Raw genomic sequence first — 22,974 nt, forward strand, 5'->3', positions numbered from 1 at the left:
CGAGAAGGGATAATCGGCAAACATGGATAAACCGCATCCGCATAATTGGGAGTCTGCTGTTTATACTAAACTGTGGTGACCTGCTGAGCCATGCTAAGAGTCAATAATGTTTTTTCACATCTGTGGCTGTCTGTCAAATTGCACCTGAACTCAGCAACCCCAATACAGCAGACTTCCGATTATCCGGCTGCGGTTTATCCGGGTTGAGGATTATCCATGCATGAATTTCACTCTTGCTCAATTTTTTCCTCGATCTTTATTTTTTTTAAATAAAGCGGACGCAAAATCATTGGAATTACTGCATTAATGCTTATAAACATTAGAATCCCCATCGTGAAACGGAAGCGATCGCGTGCTAGGTGCATTAATGGGAGGACTGTGTTCATGTTTTCCAAGCTTTGCAGTGCGGGACCACGCACCGTGGTCACGAATACGCGTCCCGCAGCCGTTGCAACCCGGGAAACATGCGTGAGACGCAACTACGTGGTGTGGTGCCTGACAGTGTAGTTAATGACGTCGAGCAGTGGTTTTGAAGCATTCGTGCAAACCACTTTTCTGAATCGGTGATCACACAGCCACGGATGTGTGGTTTTCAAAACCAGGCCTTACATTGAGCATTAATAATACAAGTACAACCACGTTATCGCAGCTAAAAAGATTGTGAACTGGCGAAGAAAGCTCTCATTGAGTCCGGGAAGCGCTCTAAAATAACAGAATAACTGCATAAATAATAATATATTGTTTGTTTTATGTAAATTATGACTATTTCAAGACATTTACCGAAATTTTTATGTTATCCGTGTTTTCCGATTATTCGTGCCGTCTCTCCCCATCATTAGCCCAAATAATCAGGAATGTACTGTGTTGCGCCTGACGAGGTGTTAAGAAAAATTCTCACCTTTCCCGTTTGTTTCTAATGCATCTCATCCTCTTCGCAGTGTCTCACAGTGGGTACAACCAGCAGGGGGGCGTGGATATGGTTCCCAAGGATCAGCAGACGCTCATGTGGCAGCAGGCGTCCTACCAGGGTGACTCTGGCATCCACTCCGGGAACACGACCCAGGCACCGTCCCTGACGGGCAAGGAGCCCAACGACCCCAATGACATGAACGATGGCAACCCCTCCACTGACGCCCTCATGTTCGATCTGGACCAGGGCTTCGCTCAGGGGTTCACCCAGGAGCAAGTCGACGGTGAGTAATACTTATTACATTCGATGAATGTTCTTCTTGACCTCTTCATGTCAGTGAAATTCGGTCAATCTTGAGGATTGGTCGGTTAAAGTTTCTATTTAGTTCTGTGCAGATCAGGGTGCTACAAGCAATCAAAAAAATACCAATATACATGTGAGGTGTTAAGAAGCCTACGGGTACAAGTGATTTTTTTTCTCTGCAGAGTTAGGTAAAGTTAATTGTTAGAAGAAATATACAAAAACTTGGTTGCAGTGTGATTCGAGTGAGTCTCTGTTCTGTGCTGACATCGAGTGGAAAATCAGATGCACTACTAAACATATAATTACAATACAAGATAAACTGAAGCAGTTGTACCATATTTATCTGAATAATATGCCCCCTTTTTTAATTTCCGTGTTAAAAGTAAATGTGGTACTCTATTCCTATGCATTTTTTAAATTTTTTCCCCAAAGCTTTTTTTTTTTTAAATGCTTGCCAAAAAGCTTCAAAATTAGAGGGGACTAAGTTCGGGGGGGCTATATTAGAAGTACGGTACTAAAAATAATGCACACTTTGACTTGCCAACTTCTGATAGTAGTTACAAGCAGCGCACAGCACCCGCTAGATCTTAATGAGAGTCTTTGTCTATCTCCATCTCCTTGGATGCATCAGAAATGAACCAGCAGCTGAGCCAGACTCGCTCCCAGAGGGTGAGAGCTGCCATGTTCCCGGAGACCCTCGAGGAGGGCCTTGAGATCCCGTCGACACAGTTTGACCCTCAGCAGCCAACGGCCGTGCAGCGTTTGGCCGAGCCAAGCCAAATGCTCAAGCACGCCGTCGTCAACCTCATCAATTATCAGGTGAGTGAGATCATGATCCAATCCCATGAACGGAGAGCAAAAGATCCTCTTATTTTTATTTCCACGTCCAACATGATGTTCAGGGGGGAAAAAAACCTTTTAGTGAAGTTTTCACGCTGACTAGCTGTTGCCAATAGGAAAAAAATATTTTTCAAAAATTCCTGATGACGTTAACCCTTAACCTGTGACGTGCGGTCTGAGAGACTGCTGCGATTCTATAAAATTATGAATATTTTCAAAATTAATATTTCAAAATATCTATAATTCTCGTTAAGCTTCACATTTTTGCATAACAAGGACATCCCACTCTTAAAATTTAACGTTCCTTTTTTTAATTTCTGTAAATTTGCAATTGGACTCAATTAGCGGTCTGCGAGACCGCACGTCACTTGCTAAGAATGCATCAAGAAAAGAAAAAAGCGGGATAAATTTCATGGCTACTTACTACTTAGCCTTCCAGCTTTAACATTAAGGCCTTTTTTTTTTAATCTGGCAAAAATATTGATACATAAATATAATGATTATAACTCAAGTGTTTTTGGCATCAGTTTTTTGATCCTGCTTCAAATCACAATTTTTTATGACAAATTGGTTCGTATTGGGAGTGTGAAAATTTTAATACAAGTTTTAGAATAGTTAAGCATTCAAAGAAAAATTAAACAAAACAATAAAAATGGCGTAGCAATATTTTATGAATTTTTGATTTATTGCGGTCTCCCAGACCGCACGTCACTGGTAGTGTAACAAGAATTGCACGTCACTGGTCAAGGGTTACGGGCAAAAACGTGCAGTTGTTAAGCTATAGAAACTATGAGGTGACCGCTCATGTTTGGCCTTGAGTTTGCCCTGTTGCAGGGTGCTCATTATTTCGAATGCTTTGCCTGCATTTGCCTTTGTCGAGAGCATTCAGGTCGTTTGAAAACCTATACCTTTGTATTCAACTTATAAAAAGTTCCAGACAAATTGATAATGATTTTTTAAGTCTTCTACCTGTTCACTACCAATAATTGAAATTTTAAGTACTTTCCTTTGTGACTTGAAAGAGGCTTTTAATACATCTTGTATTTTACCAGTCTAACCCAGTTAAAAGGAATATCTAGTTCTTTAAAATAATAAAATTAAAATGCTTTTATTCATCACAAGTCACACAAAACAAAGTACAACAAAATAGTCTCCATCTAAATAAGTAGAAAAATCTGCAATTGATGGTCTTCTTTGTCATGAATACATGCAGATACTTTGTTCCATTGCACGCTCAAATTAATGGTGGCCATGTCTCTGGTCTTTTAGCGTTAATGTTTGAAAGAGCAAATTTGTAGCACATGATTTAGTTTCAGTTGACAGCAGGGCCATAGCAAATTATTTCTCATATTATGCTAATGGCCTTCACCATCAGCAGTGGCATCATCAATATTTTATTTCATGTTGATTAGAAATTAAAACTTAAGGCATGATTACTCTATTGCATTAAAACGTATGGGTTAATGTCTAAATTTATGAATGCGAGAATGAACAGCAAAATTCACCGTGTAACCACCCAACTTTTGCGAATGCATGCACAGAAAATAGAACCTGTTCGAATTTGGTTCATGCATTCGTACACGTTCCGTTCCGGTCCACAAAAATCGTTCACGCAAACAGACATTAACATATAGGTGTTAATGTACCGTGTGACCAGACCTTTAGAATTGACCAAAGCAATGGTGTGATGCATGGATTGAGCTGTTTAAGCCAGAGCTGTAGGTTGAATATACCTGTGCATTGTTGTTAATGGCGTTTGTGTTCTGTGAATTTAGGATGATGCAGATTTGGCAACTCGTGCCATTCCGGAGCTGATCAAGCTGCTGAATGACGAGGATCAGGTGGTCGTGTCCCAGGCTGCCATGATGGTTCATCAGCTCTCCAAGAAGGAAGCGTCTCGCCATGCCATAATGAACAGCCCACAGGTACGGATGCATTTAAGAAGAGGTGGAGGGATACGTGTGTATAATTATGGAGGAATCCCATCATATTTGCATTTTCATCATTGTGTTCACATGAACGGGGCCATAAAAGCTGTGCACACGATGGTGCGTGGCAGGGAAAAGGGTCGACTCGGGGAAAAACAGGGGAAGTTAGAGAGGAAGTTCACCTTATTTTTAGTCCCTGCTGTCTACCGCAAACTCATACCCTTGACAGACCTGGTTGGCGGAATACAGTGGAACCCCAATCTATCGTTCCCACATTGATCGTTTTCCCGCTTTCATCGGTCGCCGTTCCTGGTCCCAAATAAAGTTCCATAAAGTCAATGTAATTTTTTCCCGCATCTATCATTCCCTGAAGTATTGTTTTCCTGCATTGATTGTTTGAAGATCACGGTCCCGTCGTATAATTTGATCCATCTCACAACCAATCACTGCATGGGCAAAAGCGGTTGTTTTAGGCATATTATGCACATTGCTCTCGTAAATACGTGTACTTGAAATGGCATTTGATGGGTAAGAATTTTTACATCAGACAGAAATCCATAATAGCAGTGAATATTCCGAGTGGAGTGCAAACATTTTTTAGCAAGGTGGCGTGTTCCTTTAGGATATTTGAAAGAGATATTCCTTGAATCAACAATATGACCCAAGTGTTTCGATAAAGTACTAATATTCTGCTAATCAGCTAAAATCTCGTTTGAATCCCTTAATGAATATCATAATTACTTGCCAAAATCCAGAGTTCCTGGGTCATAGACAACCTAGCCAAACATTCCCGCATTGATCGTTTTCCCGCATTCATCGTTTTTTTCATACATCTCCCTGAAAAACGATAGATCGAGGTTCCACTGTACTGGGTTCTTCCAGCCAGTGAACACCACTACCAAAATCAGACCAATCTTAGTTTCCTCTCTTGACTGTCACGTGCCCCGGGGGGACATGTTCGTGAGCAAAATGGGTACAATACATGTATTACCAATTAATGTTTCAGTGTGTTTATTCTAACTAACATGGCAGGGTTATCATAGGTCAGGGAAATGGAATCAAGGGATAACTCAGGGAATTTGAAATGGATTAGGGATAAGTCAGGGAAAGTCCATGGCGGGAGAGGGAAAATTCACGTCATGATAATACCTTATGCTATTTGTGGGATCAGGACTTGCATCTTTTACTGGGAAAGATAAAGTAAATTGGCCCTTTTATGTGAGTTAATTCCATGTAAAACCATTTAATTGCCTTGTATAGCATAGTTTATACTTCATCGTTTAACGTTTATAGAAACATTAAAAGAAAATTCCTCTGCTTTGTGCTCAGTTTCGTCGTGTTTCTCTCCCAGAAAATTTAATGCCGAAGCTACCTTGAACAAGGTGTTAGAAAAACTCAGTTTATTTCCTTGGTGAACTTGAATCGTAGGCGATGTCATCTGTGATGGCTGACCCAGAAATAATGCCATGCAATAATTTGTAAGAGGATGAAAAACAGTAGAGGGTAAGTGAAGATTTTTCTCGCGGAAAGGTCAGGGAATATGATTTCAGGAATATTGCAGAACCCCAAAAATATTTTTTTGGAGATGGGTAAAGTAAAATTTTTCCCTTTTTCCTTGTAAAATTTTATTTTGCTCTATAATAAAATTTTGTATTTTGCCATTTCAATATCAGGTTTGAAAGATTTTTTAAATGTAAACTTTGATATTCAAAAGCTAATGTTAACATTACAATGTGTGCTGTTTATTTGATAGTAAAACATGTCTAATATACTTCAGTTATTGTGAGGCAAATGCCAAAGTAAAAATAAAATTACTGTGCAACAGCAAAGAGATCATGTTGGGAACTCGGAACTCAAGATTAATTTTATTTATGAGCTAATCGGAGAAATAGTGACTTGTTTTTATCACAAAGTGTTCAGAGTTAATGTTTGCCTCAGCCTGGAAAAATTGAAGTATTCTCTTCATTCAATAATTATTTTTCTTAATTGGTGCCAGAAGAATAAAATGCCTTGGCAGGCAAGCGGAGGAGGAATACATTTTATAAATGCAAGACGCATTCCAATATTAAATTGGCCCATTATACTCAATCTGTACTGATTTTTCCACAGTTTACAAAAGATGGTAAAAATATTTTCATGTAAGGGTCATGTGTGGGTCATATTTCATTCATTTCACTTGTCATTAATCCATTTGTTTGGTTATTGTAGTGTATTGGTCGCGACTATTTTAATTGATCCATTTCTTCTTTTGTATGTACTAACCATTGAACAATTCTCTTTGCACGCAAAAATTTTGAACTTAATGGGACTTAACGGCAGATGGTGAATAAAATCTTTCTTTTAAGTGTCGTGTGTGTTTGCCTGTTATGTTTTCTCTCTTAGACTATATTGTTGGCACTAAAAAAATTGGAGAAAACATTTTAAGTTGACTTAAAATGTCACCGGGGTTGAAAACTGAGTTGAACTTCACCTTATTGAGACAGGAAGGATTTCTCTCTCTTGTGATGGAATCTGTTTGAAAGAAGTTATTTAAATATCCCGCTTGAAAATGTATTGAAATATTCTTTTGAAAACTGTCGTCAAAACTTCGAATTGCTCTTGGGATGAGAGGTTTTACTTTGGAATTATATCAATATTTTGGTCAAAGTTTCATTAATAACTTTGTGGTGTTTTTGTTATTGGAAGGAGTGTATCTGCACCATTATTTATAACCAGATGAGATGAATGAGAAAATTCCATAGATTTTGGTGAATTCCTGAATTTTTAAATTAATCGTTTGGAAAATCACAACAACAGCATAATTGAGACGTAAGGCCTTCAATTCCAACTCAGTGAAACTCCTGTGACATTTAGTTGTGTGTTTAGTTTTCTCTATTTTAGTGCCTGCAATGTTATGTAGCAACTACATGTGTGTATATACGACTTATTATTAACTAACAAGTGAAAATCCTGTCAATAGTATTATATTGTCAATCTGTTCATGGTGTTCTCCTGCATTTTCCTTACATAAAGCATCATGGGTTTTTTCACAGGGTCTATGACATGGCTGTAGACATTTCAAAAACTGAGTCTGTTTCGGGTTGATGTCAGGTAGCTGTGATAGCATATAATTTGTTGATACGTAGTTTTCCGCGGCGTTGTCTAGATGATGTCTCCATGTTCCTGGGTTTCACCGCGTGGATTTTCTTTGTGACGACAGTTTCGCCGGTATTCCAACCGGCGTCTTCAGGTCGATGTCGGGATTCAATTTTTCAATTCAAACTGTCGTCACAAAGAAAATCCACGCGGTGAAACCCAGGAACATGGAGACATCATATCATTTGTGGTCACTCTCTGTCAACTGGTCTTCACCATTTATTCGATTTGGACGTTACAAGATGCAGTCGACATCTCCTTAGTGTAGGCTTTCAAGCATTGTTGAGGGAATTTCTTGCTACACGAATGAAATTCCTTTCCTCACCTGCGTTCATTCAGGGAAATGAGAATATGGTGAGAAATAAGGTTGCAATCTGAGGTAATTTTGTGGAGCCTACAATTCATGTCGCAAAAGGGTTATATTGTGCAGTGTGTTGTATTGACAGGCATAATTGTCACTCATCAATGATAATTTCCAAGATCATTAGTAGAGGTCCGTGAAAGTGGTTTTATTTTTTGCTAAAATTCGTTTTATAATCATGTAATTTTGGTGTTATAGAAAATCTTGGCGGTGTTATTATAATGCGATATTACACGGATGCGTTAAGCGCAAGACTAAAGAAGCCTTGGAATCGTAATGAGACAGAGCAAATGAACGTCGGCAGCGTTAAACGATGAAGGCTTAGGCTTTAATAGATTATGACTCATAAGATATGATTTTTTGTTAGTTAACCTTTAAACGCAAAATTTCGTTTTTATTTACCGATTTTGCGATATCGCGTCTTGCGAATTTCATGGACCTCTAGTCATTAGTTATAAATGTATCCACAATCACTATCCATCACACACCAAATTGCACTGAAGTTTCTTTCAGGCATTGAAGCTCATGGTGTAACTGCCGAAAAGGCAAAGCAACAAAACAAAAAGATATGTCAAAAAAAACATGAGCACATTATATTTTTCGGGGAATACCACGCATTGTATCATTTTTTGGGCCTGATGTCAAATTATTGTGAGACATAGTGCAGAATGTACAAGGTATACCAGTTAGTATGCTAGCAGTTTTATTTGATTGAACTCTCCCCACTCTGCAGGACTTGACTTATTTTCTGCTACTTCTCTTACTGCTTGGCTAACTTTCTAAATACAGTAAAACCTCTTTACATTGTAATGGAGGGGACCAAAATTTGGGCAATTTGATGTATGGAGGTTCGCTATAGAGAGGTTTCAGTGATAGGCACCATTTTTTCGTATCATTCACAAATGAAAGGCACTGCTGTCTTTTAAACCATTACATTTATATGTTTAAACAAGCATGCATGCATTAGTGAACATATATTTATTATGTAATAGTAACAGAAAGCGAGTGCTATCGCATGATTTTTACCATGATTCGAGAGAAAACGATGTGATCTCTCTCAATTCAACAGTCACTTAAAATGATTAGAATAGTTGGATACCTTTTGTCTTATTTACTGTTAGGTATGCTCTCATATTGAACAAAATGGCCACAACTAATGATTAACGTGAAAATGACAGCATATTAAAGGTATATAAGAAAAATAAGAGGGAAACATTTATTGCTGAAAATATCATTCCATGTCTGCGTCATGGCTACATCAATGGTCTCTAGTTGTCTTGGTACGATTTGCAGAGGTATTTAGGCCGTCTCCTTGGTATGATAAGTGGAGGTTTTACGAGATAAAGATGTTCACTACAAAGAGGTTTGCCTAAAATTTACATGTATATCAGACGGGACCGTAGGGGTGGTATGATGTATGGAGGTTTATGATGTAAAGAGGTTCACTACATAGAGGTTTTACTGCACTCATAATTAATGAAGTTTGCTTTACCATTGATGTATGTATAGTCAGGGGCATTTAAGTAATTTGGACTGCAAAATCTGGGAAAACTTTTGGAAGTGCATAATTCCAAGTTATCATGAACTCTGCTCCAGCTGAATCGTGATGGATTCTATCGTGTGGCCATCACTGATTAAAGGGCGATGACACACAAAGTGTAAGCAACACGTTATCACTCGGACCTGACATCAGCCCAGAGAATGGAAACAGACTTGACTTTTCTAAACGCGGCAGACTCTTTATCATTCACTGTGGAAGACATGAGTAGTCTTCTAAGAAAGATTTTTTTTGTATTGCATGGTGTAAATTATATGTTTTGAATTCGGATCTTCGTTGAAATGCCCGCCCAAACCTGGACTCCGACTTGGGTTGTTCAATTTCCTGAGGAACGTGAGAAACTCCAAAATTATTGCTAATGCACATAGTCCTCAGAAAGTTGGGGAAAACTGGAATTGTTTGTGAAATAATGGCACCATGAATCATTATAATGTACAAATAACAAAAAAAATTGAAAAGCATGTTGCACAAAAATTAGCCAAGATTCGTGTGCATAATTGTTGTTAATTTAGTACTTGGGAATTTTTTTTGTGTGTCGATAGTCACCGTCACGTTAAATTTACTTGGAATTATAAGGTTTTTTACATTTCTTTATATTGGTGGAACTATTGGCATGAAACTAGTTATGTTTTGTTGTCGTTGAGTTGCTTGGGTGTTCGGGTGGTCTGATGTATTGTTACTAATCACATGCATTCTCTTTCCCTTTGATCTCCTCAACCCTTATCCTTGGTGCTCTCTTGGGACCCCTGGATTTTTAATCGGATATTCCCTCATGATAGATGGTGAATACAATTAATCTCTCAATTATTTTCTAGGGCAGAGTTGTGTTCCATCTCTGAAGGCCAAGTTTAGATTCAATAATATCTTATGAAATGCAGCAAGTCTGTTCATGATACATTCAAAAATAAACATTGTTGTTTTCCACACAGGAATTATGGGAAAAACTTCAGGTTTTGATGTTTCCTGGTCATTATCAAGTCTTGGGGAGCTTCATCAAGTCATGATAATTGAGCGTTTTCAATAAATACTGTGTGGAATATTACAACGTTTATTTTTGACTCTATCGTGTCACCATCCCACGAAGAAAACTCACGAATCATTGATTTGAAGTCTGTTCATGGCATGATCATGAGAAATTTTAAACTTCGTGTGCCAAAATGTCAGCAGGATAATGTTCATTTACAATTTAGCTTAAATAAGTGATTGTGAAATTATATCAGTAACTTCTCATTTTCAGAACGGTTGCGAATGCTTTCACCAGCATTTTTAATGGCAAATAAGTCGTTCCTAATTACATTCCAGCTAAATTCTTTTCCTTAAATGCTTTAATATGCTTTTTTTTCATTATTGAACCATGTAAATGCGCATCGTATCAAATCAGGAGACTTAATCCTGTTCATGCACTCATTATTTACTGCTTGAATAAGTTATCGAAACATTCATCCAATCTTTATGTTGATAGGGAGTCCCTCTTTCTAGGCCTTCACTGATGTCTACAACTCTGCTGATCATGCCAACGCATGCAGGAATGGCATTGCATGAAATTGTGAATGTTCCCGTTCTGTGTTAATCGATGGCTGTCTTGCTTTTACTTCCAGTGCTAATTATAGGCGTAGCCAAAGAAAAAAAGGTTGTGGTTACAGTCTTAATATTCCACTGCACTGATGATTTTATTCTCTGCGTATAGTGTGTGTATAGAAAGAATATCTGTGCATTTTGTGCCCCTCCAGCTTATGGTGTGGGAGATATTCAATCTGAATATCAGTGTTGGTAAAAGTATTGAGAAAAAGTAACTGGGCTCAATTGCAGTTACTTCATTAGAAAAGTAATCAATTACGAATAAAAACAAATGAATTGAAAAGGTAATCTGTAAAATTACAGTTACAGCTTCAGGCGACCGAGAAAATCGGTAATTGTGCGTGAATCTTTTAGTCCCTGCAATTATGCTTGACTTATTCATGAAATTTTACTCCGATGTGAAGTTTCAAATTCTTTCATTTCAAATTTATTTCATTCAAAATTTTTCCAGTTCAACGCACAAATGTTCTGGCCTTGAATGTATTTTTTGTAATTTTAGGGCAGTATCTTAGCAGAATTTTTACAGCCACATCAAAACGTCACAGGCAAGACAGCAGAGTCGAAATGTTTAGCACTCTTGAATCTATTAAGATTCGAAAACACGAAGAATAGAATTCCAAGTGACGTCAACATCTAAGAATGAAGTCGAAGCAGCTTCCTGGCTTGCATTGAATAAATTTAAATTTTAAATACAGTGTGTGATAACTAATCTATTTGTTGTCCTTCTAAAGACACAAATGTAATATTATTTAAAATTAGTGAAGTAATTTTGGGAGTTTTAAAATTCTTCTCCATTGCAGTAATCTTGTAAGAATTACATGGAATTTTGTAAAATGTTGACGTGGTAGAAATGCCAGGATACCATTCCTAATGGATTTTTTTGTCTTGGCTTTGGGTTTTTGCCTATAATTTTTACTCAACAGCTTCTCCACAAGTCTATTCTTACATTGCGTGATGCATCAAATGTAAAATTTTGCTGGAAAACCCAACGTAAAGTGTGTCATATTTTGTGCTACAATTTAAATGTTGCTGAACCCAAGCTAGGGAGAGAGTAAAGTAAATGTAGATTACAACCAAGTACATAAAACGGAAGTAATGATTTCTGTTTCACCATGAGGAGCAAATTACCAGTAAAAATTACATTTCGTAAAAAGGAATCGTTACTTGTACAAATTACGGCAAAAAAAATTGTTACGAATGGTATGATTACTTCAACTCTATTACTTACCAACACTGCTGAATTCACATTGAATTTCTCAATGAGGGATATTGTAGATAATTTTCCTGTAATTTATTGATCATTAAATTTGATAGTTAATATTTTTTGTATCCTTCCGTCATGTTTGAGTTCCTTTTGAAAGGTAATCCATCTTTTGATGACGTAAACCTGGGATAGATGGTGAAAAGTCATGATTTATTCATTACTTGTGATGGTTTTAATTATTAAAGGATCTCCTCATTTTTAATTTTTTTTCAGAATGTCTCCTTTCTTTTTGCATGCTCAGTTTTGACTGCTTCGGGGGGAATGGAATGTGCTTGTCTATTCTAATCAAACGTTAGCATATCCATCACTTTTATACATTTATTTCAGCACTTACCATCCGGGCTTGCTTCAGTTTTTTCATTGCCAAATTTCAGACTTTTGCCAAGTGAGCAGTGATTGACTATTAGTTATTATTATTTGCTGGAGAGAAGATATGTGTGAATTAAGTCTTAATCGCTTTCTGTTATTCCATGAAGACCCTGCCTGCTCTTTAAGCAATAGCTTTTGCGTAAAACGCAAAGTTGCAGCAGAAACCAGAAAGTCAGCATAGAACATGACGTGGTAGAAATGCCATGATTCCATTCCAAATGGATTTTTTTGTCTTGCCTTTGGGTTTTTGCCTATAGTTTTTACTCAACAGCTTCTCCACAAGTCTATTCTTGCGTTGCGTGATGCATCTGTGCGCATGTCACAGCATGGAGTGACTGATGTGTGTTGATTGCATGAGATTTGATGTATGTACGCATGCATCTATTCGAATCGCGTCGTGGGAGACCTCTTTCAGACAATCCAGACTTTAGACAACACGTTCTTGGCGAGGAAAAATATTAGGTGAGGTGATTTGGAGAAATAAACATCAAGTTATTGTGAGGGAGTTCATTTTCTTTAATTTTCTGACAGAATTATTGGGGAGAAGCATGAAAGGAAAATAATAATAATAATAATTTTTATTGTTCGTAGAGATCACATATGTTCCGGTGACATTGGAAGTCGTCAAAATAAAAAGTGATAGTTACAAGTAAATGAAGCGATATAATATTTGCAATTTTTACAGTTTAAAGGAAAAGTTACAATCTTTGTGTCTGATGGGCAAAGATTACTCGGAGCCCAACATAAAATCCTTCAGGCTACAGTAGTTGCTTTCCATTAAATATTTCTTCAATGAAATATTTAATGAATGAATGGTGTAGGTGGAAGACATTTGATATCATACGGTAATTTGTTGTATATTTTTGATAGGGAGAAAAAGGGACCTTTTCGGCAGAAAGTGCTAGGGTAGTCTTTGAGGTGAACGTCATTGGTGGTTCTGGTTGCGTGATTATGAAGAGAACTATTTTTTGGAAAGTATTCAGGGTTATTCTTAACAAAAAGAGGCACAGTTGAGAATGTACAGCAATGGGAATGTTAGAATTTTCAGATCATTATAAAGAGGTAAGCCAGGTGATCGCATAGAAACTCTGGCCATGGCTTTCACTGCACGTTTGTGCATAGAGAAGAATTTGTGGCAGCAGCTAGCATTACCCCAAACGATGATGCCATAAGTTAGGTGAGGATATATGCCAGTGGATAGTTTATTCATTATATTGTCAATATGTGATGACCAGTCAAGGTTGTCAGTGAGGATAACAACTAATAATTTTGTTGAATGTGCCCGAACCCGATAAATAAAATTTAAAATGTGAAACAGACATTATCCCTGAAGTACAAAGAGTAATACATATATCCACAAGAAAAAAATATCATTAACAGTGTTCAATAAAAATCAATGGGATGAGTTAGCAATATTATTAGCTCAGTAAAAATTAATGAGACTGAAGTGCATACCGACAGTATAGAAAGGAAAACTCATTGGCACATCAACATTTCATTGACCTATCTGATTAATACATTAGAGGTAGTAATTATCGTTGACAGATATACCGGGTGTTTCTAAATGAATATCGGGGTTTTAACATATTCTAAAGTTTATTGCACTTAACTTGCAGTTATTAATCATACATCAAAGGGAAGAGCTACTCAAACAGTTTTCTACGATAGCGTACAAGTGTTCAATGTGAGCTCTATTCGTCTTATGGCACACATCAAGACGAAATGCGAGCTCCTCCTAAACGTCTCTCTAGTAATTGTTGCAGCAGCTGCTTCAGTCATGCTGCATTGATTCTGAATGGTCAGCTAGCAGTGGAGGCATGGATTTTATTATAACCTGGAGAATCACAACCGAACCTATTATGGAACGCACGTTGCACAATAACTACAGATTCCATCTTTGCAAACTGTAAAACACGAAAATCTGACTTCATGAGTCGCCATCTTGGCTACTAGCGTTTTCTAACAGATGGCAGCAGAAAACGTGAGTGAACATGCACATTATTGCCAACAAACAAAACTGTTTGAGTTGCTCTTTTATTTGATGCATAATTTATGGCTTTAAGTTTAGTGTAATAAATATTATAAAGCGTGAAAACTCAGATGTTCATTTAGATACACCCGGTATGTTATTTGTGAAATTCTCTAATTTAGTAAATAAATACAGTAATTTGGGAAGACTGCCTCGGGCCACCGAGTTGAGAGGACGATAATTTGGATTAGTTAAAAGTTCAAATGCTATTTCTCTTCGGGTGAGGGGAGCCTCTCACGCAAGCTCTACCCCAGGACGCAAGAAGTCCGTGGGCAGCCCCGAAAAGTGATGTGATTTATGAATGTCGTCAGGTCTGATTGTCTGAAAGAGGTCTACGTTTGTGCTTGGGGTGGGGATCTTGCACTTTGAGTGAATGAAGGAGAATTTGTGGCCCTTTGTAATCCTTGTGTCTGGATCGTGCGTCTGCAGATGGTGGCCGCTTTGGTGAGGGCCATTTCAAACAGCAACGACCTCGAGACGACCAAGGGTGCCGTCGGGACCCTGCACAACTTGTCCCACCACCGACAGGGACTGCTGGCCATATTCAAGAGCGGAGGCATACCGGCACTCGTCAAGCTGCTCAGGTGAGTGCAATAGCAATTTTAACCTTTTCCCTACTGTACACGGATATACGTTTGGACGTTTCCTGACCCGGGAGACCACGGATGTATATATACGTGTGAGATCTTCCCGGCCAGGAGATCGAAAGCCATATATATACGTTTTCTAGTTCTCCCCCCTTTAGGACGGTCGTGGGTTTACAACGTCTTTGTCTCGGGACCCAACGCTTCGGGGTTTAGGATTAACCCTCGGAATCAGGGAGCAGGTACCCGGACCCTTCGTCTTTTAGAACCCCTCTCAGCGGTACGGGACAGTGGTCATTCAATTGTTTATACAGTCAATTTTCGAAATAAATATTTGTTCATTTCTCAAGAAATATACACTAAGAATTGAATTATTTGTCTTTTGAGCAGCGTTTACAATTTTTAAACAAAATTCTACGACAAATATTAACTTATATCTCGAGTTATGTATAAACGTCAACATGGAAATTGTTGCTGCGTTAAATGCGTTAATAATGGCCTTAGAACTTATTTTAAAATTTGACAATGCTCAGATAAAAATGAGGAATTCAATTCAAAGTCTGTAATTTATGTGCAAGCAACAATTATCCATTTGCTAAATACATATTAGCAATCCAAAGGTTGACCGCAAACCAATGCCGCAGGTATGGTCGTAAATCCAGAAAGGAGGGAGCACAACTACTCTCGGAGGCCGAGATAATGCGAAGTCCCTGCATGGTGGGGTCGAAGAAGGTTCAGTGAGACCCTTCTTAACGAATGCCCTCCAAAAATGCTCCGTACCACGAGAAAGAAGAGTCTCTTGGGGCGAAGTGAAGCAGTCATGCTAAAACGAAAACTCCGCCGTCTCGAAAGGATTAAGATTTCTTGGATAGTTAACTTTTACTTATACCTCTACTTTTTTACATAAAGCAACCCGGGCTTCGATGAAATATCATCAGGCATAAATTATTATGTATGATTACATGATGGAGTAGGATAACAATTGCATATGACTATTTATGAGCTACCTCCAAAGGAGAAGATATCTAGCGGTCATTGTCGAATTCAAAGCTATGCGTCAAATTTAGAATAGTATGGAAGTCATTCATGCGGCAATGTCCACTAGATGTCTTTCATAGGAGGTTGTTTGTGGGAGGTAGTTGTATTTCATCATCAATTCAACTTGATAACTATAAAAGTCGGGGAAATTGAATTAAATAATGTTGTAACAGCCGTGGTAATGTTTTTCCTCATTTGTTATCGTCTTTAGTTTGCAAGAGTCACATGCCATCTTTCTATTTTCACTGCCCATTGGTTGCATGCAATGATGCTTATATTTTTCGTCTCTTAAACTTGATGTGTAGAGAAAAATGTCTGAGCATGCAACTGTGGCGATCCGAAGAAGCAAATGGCTGTCCCTTATCAACTATCGTCCTTGCTCTAAGAACATTCCTCATGTTTTGAGCTGGGCTGAAGCAATTCAATGTTTCTAATACTGACTCCGGCATGGCTATGTGATTCCTGTGCCCGATAAGCAGAGAATCTTAATTTAGGACTCATGTAGGTCTGCATAGTCATGGAGATTAGATTGTGACAAGGGAGAAACTCCAGAAGTATGGCTAAATTATGAAAGTAGTCACCCTTATAGCGGCATCCCTAGTTACTGTACATTTTGCGATTAAGTGCTGGAGAGGTACGTTTGTGTCTGGGAGCAACTGTCTCCCTTTCTTAGGGCCGTATTCTTAGTCGACCCTACATATCCGTCCCTACATAACAAAAGGCCCCTAAATTCGCTTCTCAGTCGACCATACATAAGTGGTGGGGGGTGATTCCGTCGTCAACTTCTCTGAAATGACGTAGATGATAGCACAGCGCCAGTTTTCCACATTGGTTGCATAATGGGAACTAACGATGAAACTGAAAAGACATCCAATAATTTTCGGGTGTATTGTTAGGGTAACGGCTCAAGGTAAATAAACAATACGTGTCGTCCGCCAGGTCGTGTCGGTACCTTAATTATCGCTACAAATACTCTCATATTGAGCCAAAAGTAGAACCTAATTGTCTTTAAAATACTTCAAAAGCGGTCTGTACAAGATAGTAATAAGTTTTCTGTGCTGTGTTACTGTACATTTTAAAATGGCTTGTGTGAGGTCGTCTCCCTTAATATCCATTGTAACGTAGATTCTTTAATCGAAGTGATCAGCAGACGATATTTGGCCGCCATGTTTTTGTAGGGTGTAGGGCTGGTTCGGGTACCCTACATCAAGTAGGGCCCGTTTCATTCCAAAAATGGCCATATGTAGGGCTTGATGTGGCATATGTAGGGCGAGATCGGTAAATGTAGGGGCTGATGACGTATCCAGGGTCGGTTGACCCTACAGGGTCGACTAAGAATAAGGCCCTTAGTGCCTGGCTAATTAATTCGTAAATCTCATTCTTTCTATCAAGTTCTCCGGACAGATTATTCTCAGAAGTTAAGTAGAATCCAAACATACGGTCCAGCAACTTATATTAAATTCAGTCCACTAACAGAAATCCAGTTTTTGTAAACCTGATGTGTGGCCCATCATTCTGAAAGGAAAAAGCTTAAAAATAATTTAAGTCAAGTTAACTTGATGACCTGATTATTGGCTCTTTTGCAATTGCCTTTAAAATCGTGTCTTATTTGAGTCCCTGGATTCCCGATTGTTGAAAGTTTAGTGGTTTCTTGGGGATGGGTTGGGTTTGATGCAGCTCAGAGAAATCGGGGTGTTTCGATGCCAAACCACGCAATAACGAGATATGCTCATCATTGCAAGGTTTAGCATCGAAAGTTCACGACAAGCTAGACTCGTCATTACAGCACAAGGGGTTTAAACTTTTGTCTAATCTTATTTTCCCCATCCCTCTCTTTCCCTTCAGCTCCCCTGTGGAGTCTGTGCTCTTCTACGCCATCACGACCCTTCACAACCTGCTGCTTCACCAGGAGGGCTCCAAGATGGCAGTTCGACTCGCTGGTGGGCTTCAGAAGATGGTTGCCCTCCTCCAGAGAAACAATGTCAAGTTCTTGGCGATTGTGACTGACTGCCTGCAGATCCTTGCCTACGGCAACCAGGAGAGCAAGCTGATAATCCTTGCGTCGCAAGGCCCTGTCGAGTTGGTGCGCATCCTGCGCTCGTACGACTATGAGAAGCTGTTGTGGACAACTTCAAGGGTGCTGAAGGGTGAGTTGGCTTTTTGGCCCATAGAACTCTGTATGAGTTTCATACTGTCTCGCTAGTATTACTGCCCATTGGTTGCATGCAATGATGCTTATATTTTTCGTCTCTTAAAAAGTGATGTGTAGAGAAAAATATCTGAGCATGCAACTGCTTGATCCAAAAAGCGAACATCTGACACTTTTCAAATATCATTGTGCTGGAAGAACGTTCCTCATTTTATGACCTGATTGATTAATTATATTTTGTGCTGCAAATGCTGTACTAGTGTAACTTAGACCGTTTTACTCGCTCTTATCGTAGTGCAATCTTACGCATGTACGAAGGCGCAGTCAAAATTGCATCTGGTTAAGCGTTGAATTGCTAGAAGGCACAAGAGAATGCACTGTTGTGAGATGGAAAAATAGCCCCCACTCTAATTGCAAGCTCGGATTCTCGCAATTTCAACAAATCTTTTCAATGCAAACCAGCGCAATGATTTTCCCCGTGTAAACCAATAGTAAAAAGTCCAATTTCACACTCAAATTGCAAATTGGACTTCCATATAGTAACACGGCCTTGAGGATGGGAGACGAGTGTTCTCTCGAAACGTTGGCTTATACGACAGAATTAATATGGCTGAGAACCCGAGAAGAATTCATCAGTAGAAAATGGATACAGCGAGTCCTTGTTCTACGTCACCCCGTGAAACGTCATTTTGCGATAACGTCACGAAAATTATGAGACCGTCATTCGTTTATCGCACATTCGCTTCGCGATAACGTCAAGGCTTTTAAATTTCGCGCGAGAAAAAAACGCGAAGCGGCGAGCGTTGCAGGATGTTCGTTTTGTGGGTGGTAATGCAGTCAGTCTAAACGAAGTGTAAAACAGTGTGTTTATTGTTAATTGCGATTACGGTTTTAGCAAAAATTTCTGCAAAATGAATTCTTAGGTAGGTGCGCAAGGTTTTACTTGACATAATGGTTTTCAGGAACCTAAAAAGTGATTTCAAGGAATTTTTCCGTGTAGAACTCAGAGTTTTTGTCGTCACTTTTTTCGCCGTGTTCACAATAGTTTTAGTTCCTGTAACTGCAACGATGTTTCAGCAATGATGATGCCCAGTCGACGCTCGCCCTGACGACCACCGTAGCGAAGCCGAAAAGCAAATGATGGAAGGTACTAAAATGGAGAAGGATTTACGTCAGTGCTGCTATTGTCGTCGATGATGACAGGAACTCGTATTTATGCCATAGCTTGGCATTCCCATCATAAAAAATGCCCCAGATATGATACGCTAAAATTTTTTTGCATAGGAATTGTGAGGTCTAGGAGCATATTCACTTTTTACATTGTTTCTTATGGGATATTATGTTTCGATTAACGTCATTTCATTAATCGTCACATTTTTCAGGAACGGTAATTGATGTTAAACGAGGACTCACTTTAGTTTGTGTGAACCTGGATAGTGAAATTCATTTTTATTATTCCTTAATTTTTAGTGTTTTTTTTTTAAATTCATTTTGGGCGGTGCATTTTATGTCTTATTCGGGTGCCCTGTGGATTTTGAATGAATGATTTGTTCTCTTGACCTTTTTCAGTGTTGTCTGTGTGCTCGAGCAACAAGCCCGCCATAGTGGAAGCAGGCGGAATGCAGGCGTTGGCCATGCATCTTGGAGATCCCTCGCAGCGCCTCGTGCAGAACTGCCTGTGGACGCTCAGGAACCTCTCCGATGCCGGAACCAAAGTGGTTAGTTTCCATAGAAAGAAGCGATCTGATACTTTCTCTGAGTGCGTTTACTTGCATTCGTGAAATTATCTCTTCATCTTTGCTGAGACTAGCAGCACATCCACTCACCAATGAGGAACTTGCATGAATTTTGTTAATTTCACAGGCGGACAGAAAATTACTTACTTCATCATCCCGATGTCGCATTATTAATATCCCAAATAATAATCGTGGCACAATAGCAATAGGAAAACTTGCCCTAGAATAACAGAACAAAATAAATTGACGATGAGCGGCTAAATACTCCCTCAAAATTAAATTTAAAAAATTTTACAGCATGCGCTAAGCGTATTTCCCAGCTCCCTACGGTTGTTTAGGCACTTATGACATCACGCCTGGCCTCGGCAACGCTCGGCTGTCTTCGTGCAGTGTTCGGCTCAGAGAAATTTTCTCGATTTTAAATGCAATTTTTTTATTTCTTTTGATGTTGAATGGAGAAACAAAAGGTATTTTTTGCGAGCTAATATATTACTTTAATTTACTTATTCAAAATAGTTTTAAGAGCAATCGACGACCCATGCAAGTTCCCCATTGACCTCCACTCCCCAACATCCACTCCCCAATTAATCGTGTTCCAATTAGCATTTTGTGAACACAGGGCACCCATGGCTGAAAGTTCAGTGGAAGCTCCTTTGGTGCATATTTTTAGAGGCATGCCGTGCATACTGGCTATTATTCCAGATTTTTGCTTTAGATACTAATGATTGGAAATTGAGTTCCAAGGATTGTGAAGTGTGGTACTAAGAAAAAATATTTTTTGAAATGTTTCAACCATTTACCTAAAGAAAGATTTAAAAATTATTCATTCGTCATGCTCAAATTAAGGCTATGCATATGCTGGTAATTATTTACCGATGGATTTAATGACCAAGAACGTATTATAAAAACAATTTACACGTGAGACACTATTTTTGTTATCATGATAACACATTTTATTTAGTTGCTCATCTAAAGCACAAAAATATTGATCATTTAAGCTTTTGAGATTTGCTTTTCACTAAAGATTGTTTTTTTTTTATTATCTAGCCTTTAAAAACATGGGGATATTTAGAGAAATCCAGTATTTTGAGATCTTGTTCATGTCTAACCCTCTCCTGTTCCTCTTTTATTCTTTTGTAAATTCCTAGAAGAGAAAAGTCATGTCAATCGGGGATCTAGAAGACAGAATGAAAATAACAAATTCCCATCCGCATTGGTGGCATGCAATGATGCTCAGAGGTCTTTTAATCTTAGACATTATTTGAAGAGAACAATATCTGAGCATGTTACATTTTAAACATATCTGATGCTATACTCATTGATCCTATGTATGTAACTAAACGATTTTACCACAGGGAAAGCTGTGAGGAATTTATTTATAATGTGGCTAATACAACATGGAGTGAACAAGGCCATGGCAATCCACTCGATGTTGATGCTAGGTTTAACTCCTTCCTGAATGATTTTCTGTTGCTTTTTAATCATTCATTTCCTTTAAGAACCAGGAAGTTTAACTATAAAAGCAAAAATATTAAATTCCCTCCTGAGCTCCTAAATATGAATGCCAGGGTTAAAGAACTGCATAGACTGTCAAAGTTTTCTGATCCATCCCTCCTCAATCAATACAAAGCTCTTCTACATAAATACAAATGCAGTATTAGGGAATTTAAGAAAAATCGTCATAGCCATGTCATTGCTTCTTCAAATAACCCCTCCAAAGCTGCATGGAGGATTATTAACCAACAAACTAAAAATAACTTTGAACAGAGACCAACTTTTATCAAATTTAATGACCTACCTGTTTTGAACCCTATTGCAATTGCAAATTGTTTTAATAGCCAATTCTGTCAAACTGCTAATAACACAGATCTACCTTCTCTTAGTTGGGATAAAACACCCTCGTCAATTTTTCTCTCCCCATCTACCCCTAATGAGGTTGCCAACATCATCCACTCTCTTTCTAATTCCTGGTCAGTAGGATATGATGGAGTCCCTATACCTATCATTAAATTAGTTGCTAGGATTATTTCTGCTCCCCTGTCCGACATTTTTAATTTGTCTATCTGCAATGGTCATTTTCCTACCTACCTGAAAACTGCTGTCATCATTCCAATCCATAAAAAGGGATCCACCACTGAAGCCAATAACTATCGACCTATTGCACTACTCTCAGCTTTCTCAAAAATTTTTGAGAAACTCTTCTACAATCGCATAATGAATTATTTATCCCATTTTAACTTGCTGAATTCTTCCCAACATGGCTTCATCAAGGGAAGATCTACAATATCTGCAGCTTTCCAACTCATTAATGATATCACTTGGGGTCTTTCCAATCAGAAAGAAATACTTGGGATCTTCTTCGACCTATCGAAAGCTTTTGATACCCTAAATCATAATATCCTGTTCTCTAAACTCAACCACATTGGAATAAATGGCAATGCTCTAGCCTGGATACAATCTTACTTATCCAATAGAATGCAAATGGTTCAATTAAATACAACTTTTGCTGCTGGTGCTAACACACTTCGATCCAACCCTCTCAAATCGAACTGTGGGGTCCCTCAAGGATCAATCCTGGGCCCTCTTTTATTTGTCATCTTCATCAATGATCTCAAATATCACCTACCTATGTGCAAGGTGACCCTATATGCTGATGACACTTCTACACTGAACCTTAGCGATACGCTGTTAGGAGTAACGAATGCTGCTCAAATTACTGTTTCAACTATAGGTCAATGGTGCCATAATAACAGCTTACAATTAAATGACCTCAAAACATCTTTTCTCCACTTCCATAACAAAATTTCTCCCCCGACTTCAAGCCCTTTACTCCGAACTATCAGTAATAATTCAATCAAGCAATCTAACTGTACTAAATTCTTGGGTTTAACTCTAAATGAAAATCTTGACTGGCAATTCCACGTTGATAATCTCAACAAAAAAATTTCATCTGGTATCTTCATGATTCGTAAACTTGCCCCCACCACCTCTGTGGAGATCTTAAAGCTAGTTTACTTTGCTAAAATCCACTCCTACCTGTCTTATGGTGTGATATTTTGGGGCAACACCAGTGCTGCCACAAGGGCCTTCTCCATGCAAAAGAGATCTTTGAAGGCAATTGCTGCTGTTTCCATCAGATCTCCAGGAAAGCCACTGTTTCTTAAATTCAAGATAATGACACTACCATGTCTG

At 38.5% G+C, this 22,974-nt stretch overlaps 1 protein-coding gene across 3 annotated transcripts in view; it reads left to right on the plus strand.

Annotated features, from left to right (window-relative positions):
* LOC124170217 (armadillo segment polarity protein) overlaps positions 1-22,974 on the plus strand; it is a 99,077-nt gene that overhangs the window by 36,958 nt on the left and 39,145 nt on the right. Inside the window, exons 3-9 of one of the 3 annotated variants that reach the window (XM_046548916.1) lie at positions 939-1,193; positions 1,845-2,032; positions 3,829-3,978; positions 6,101-6,103; positions 14,705-14,859; positions 17,743-18,044; positions 19,616-19,764. In XM_046548916.1, the coding sequence (XP_046404872.1) occupies positions 939-1,193; positions 1,845-2,032; positions 3,829-3,978; positions 6,101-6,103; positions 14,705-14,859; positions 17,743-18,044; positions 19,616-19,764 (1,202 nt within the window). Of the gene's footprint in view, positions 1-938; positions 1,194-1,844; positions 2,033-3,828; positions 3,979-6,100; positions 6,104-7,126; positions 7,132-14,703; positions 14,860-17,742; positions 18,045-19,615; positions 19,765-22,974 lie in introns of all 3 variants that reach the window. The other 2 variants (XM_046548915.1, XM_046548917.1) reach the window with 2 other exon arrangements.

This window comes from Ischnura elegans, chromosome 13 (genome assembly GCF_921293095.1).
Source record: "Ischnura elegans chromosome 13, ioIscEleg1.1, whole genome shotgun sequence".
Lineage (NCBI taxonomy): Eukaryota > Metazoa > Arthropoda > Insecta > Odonata > Coenagrionidae > Ischnura > Ischnura elegans.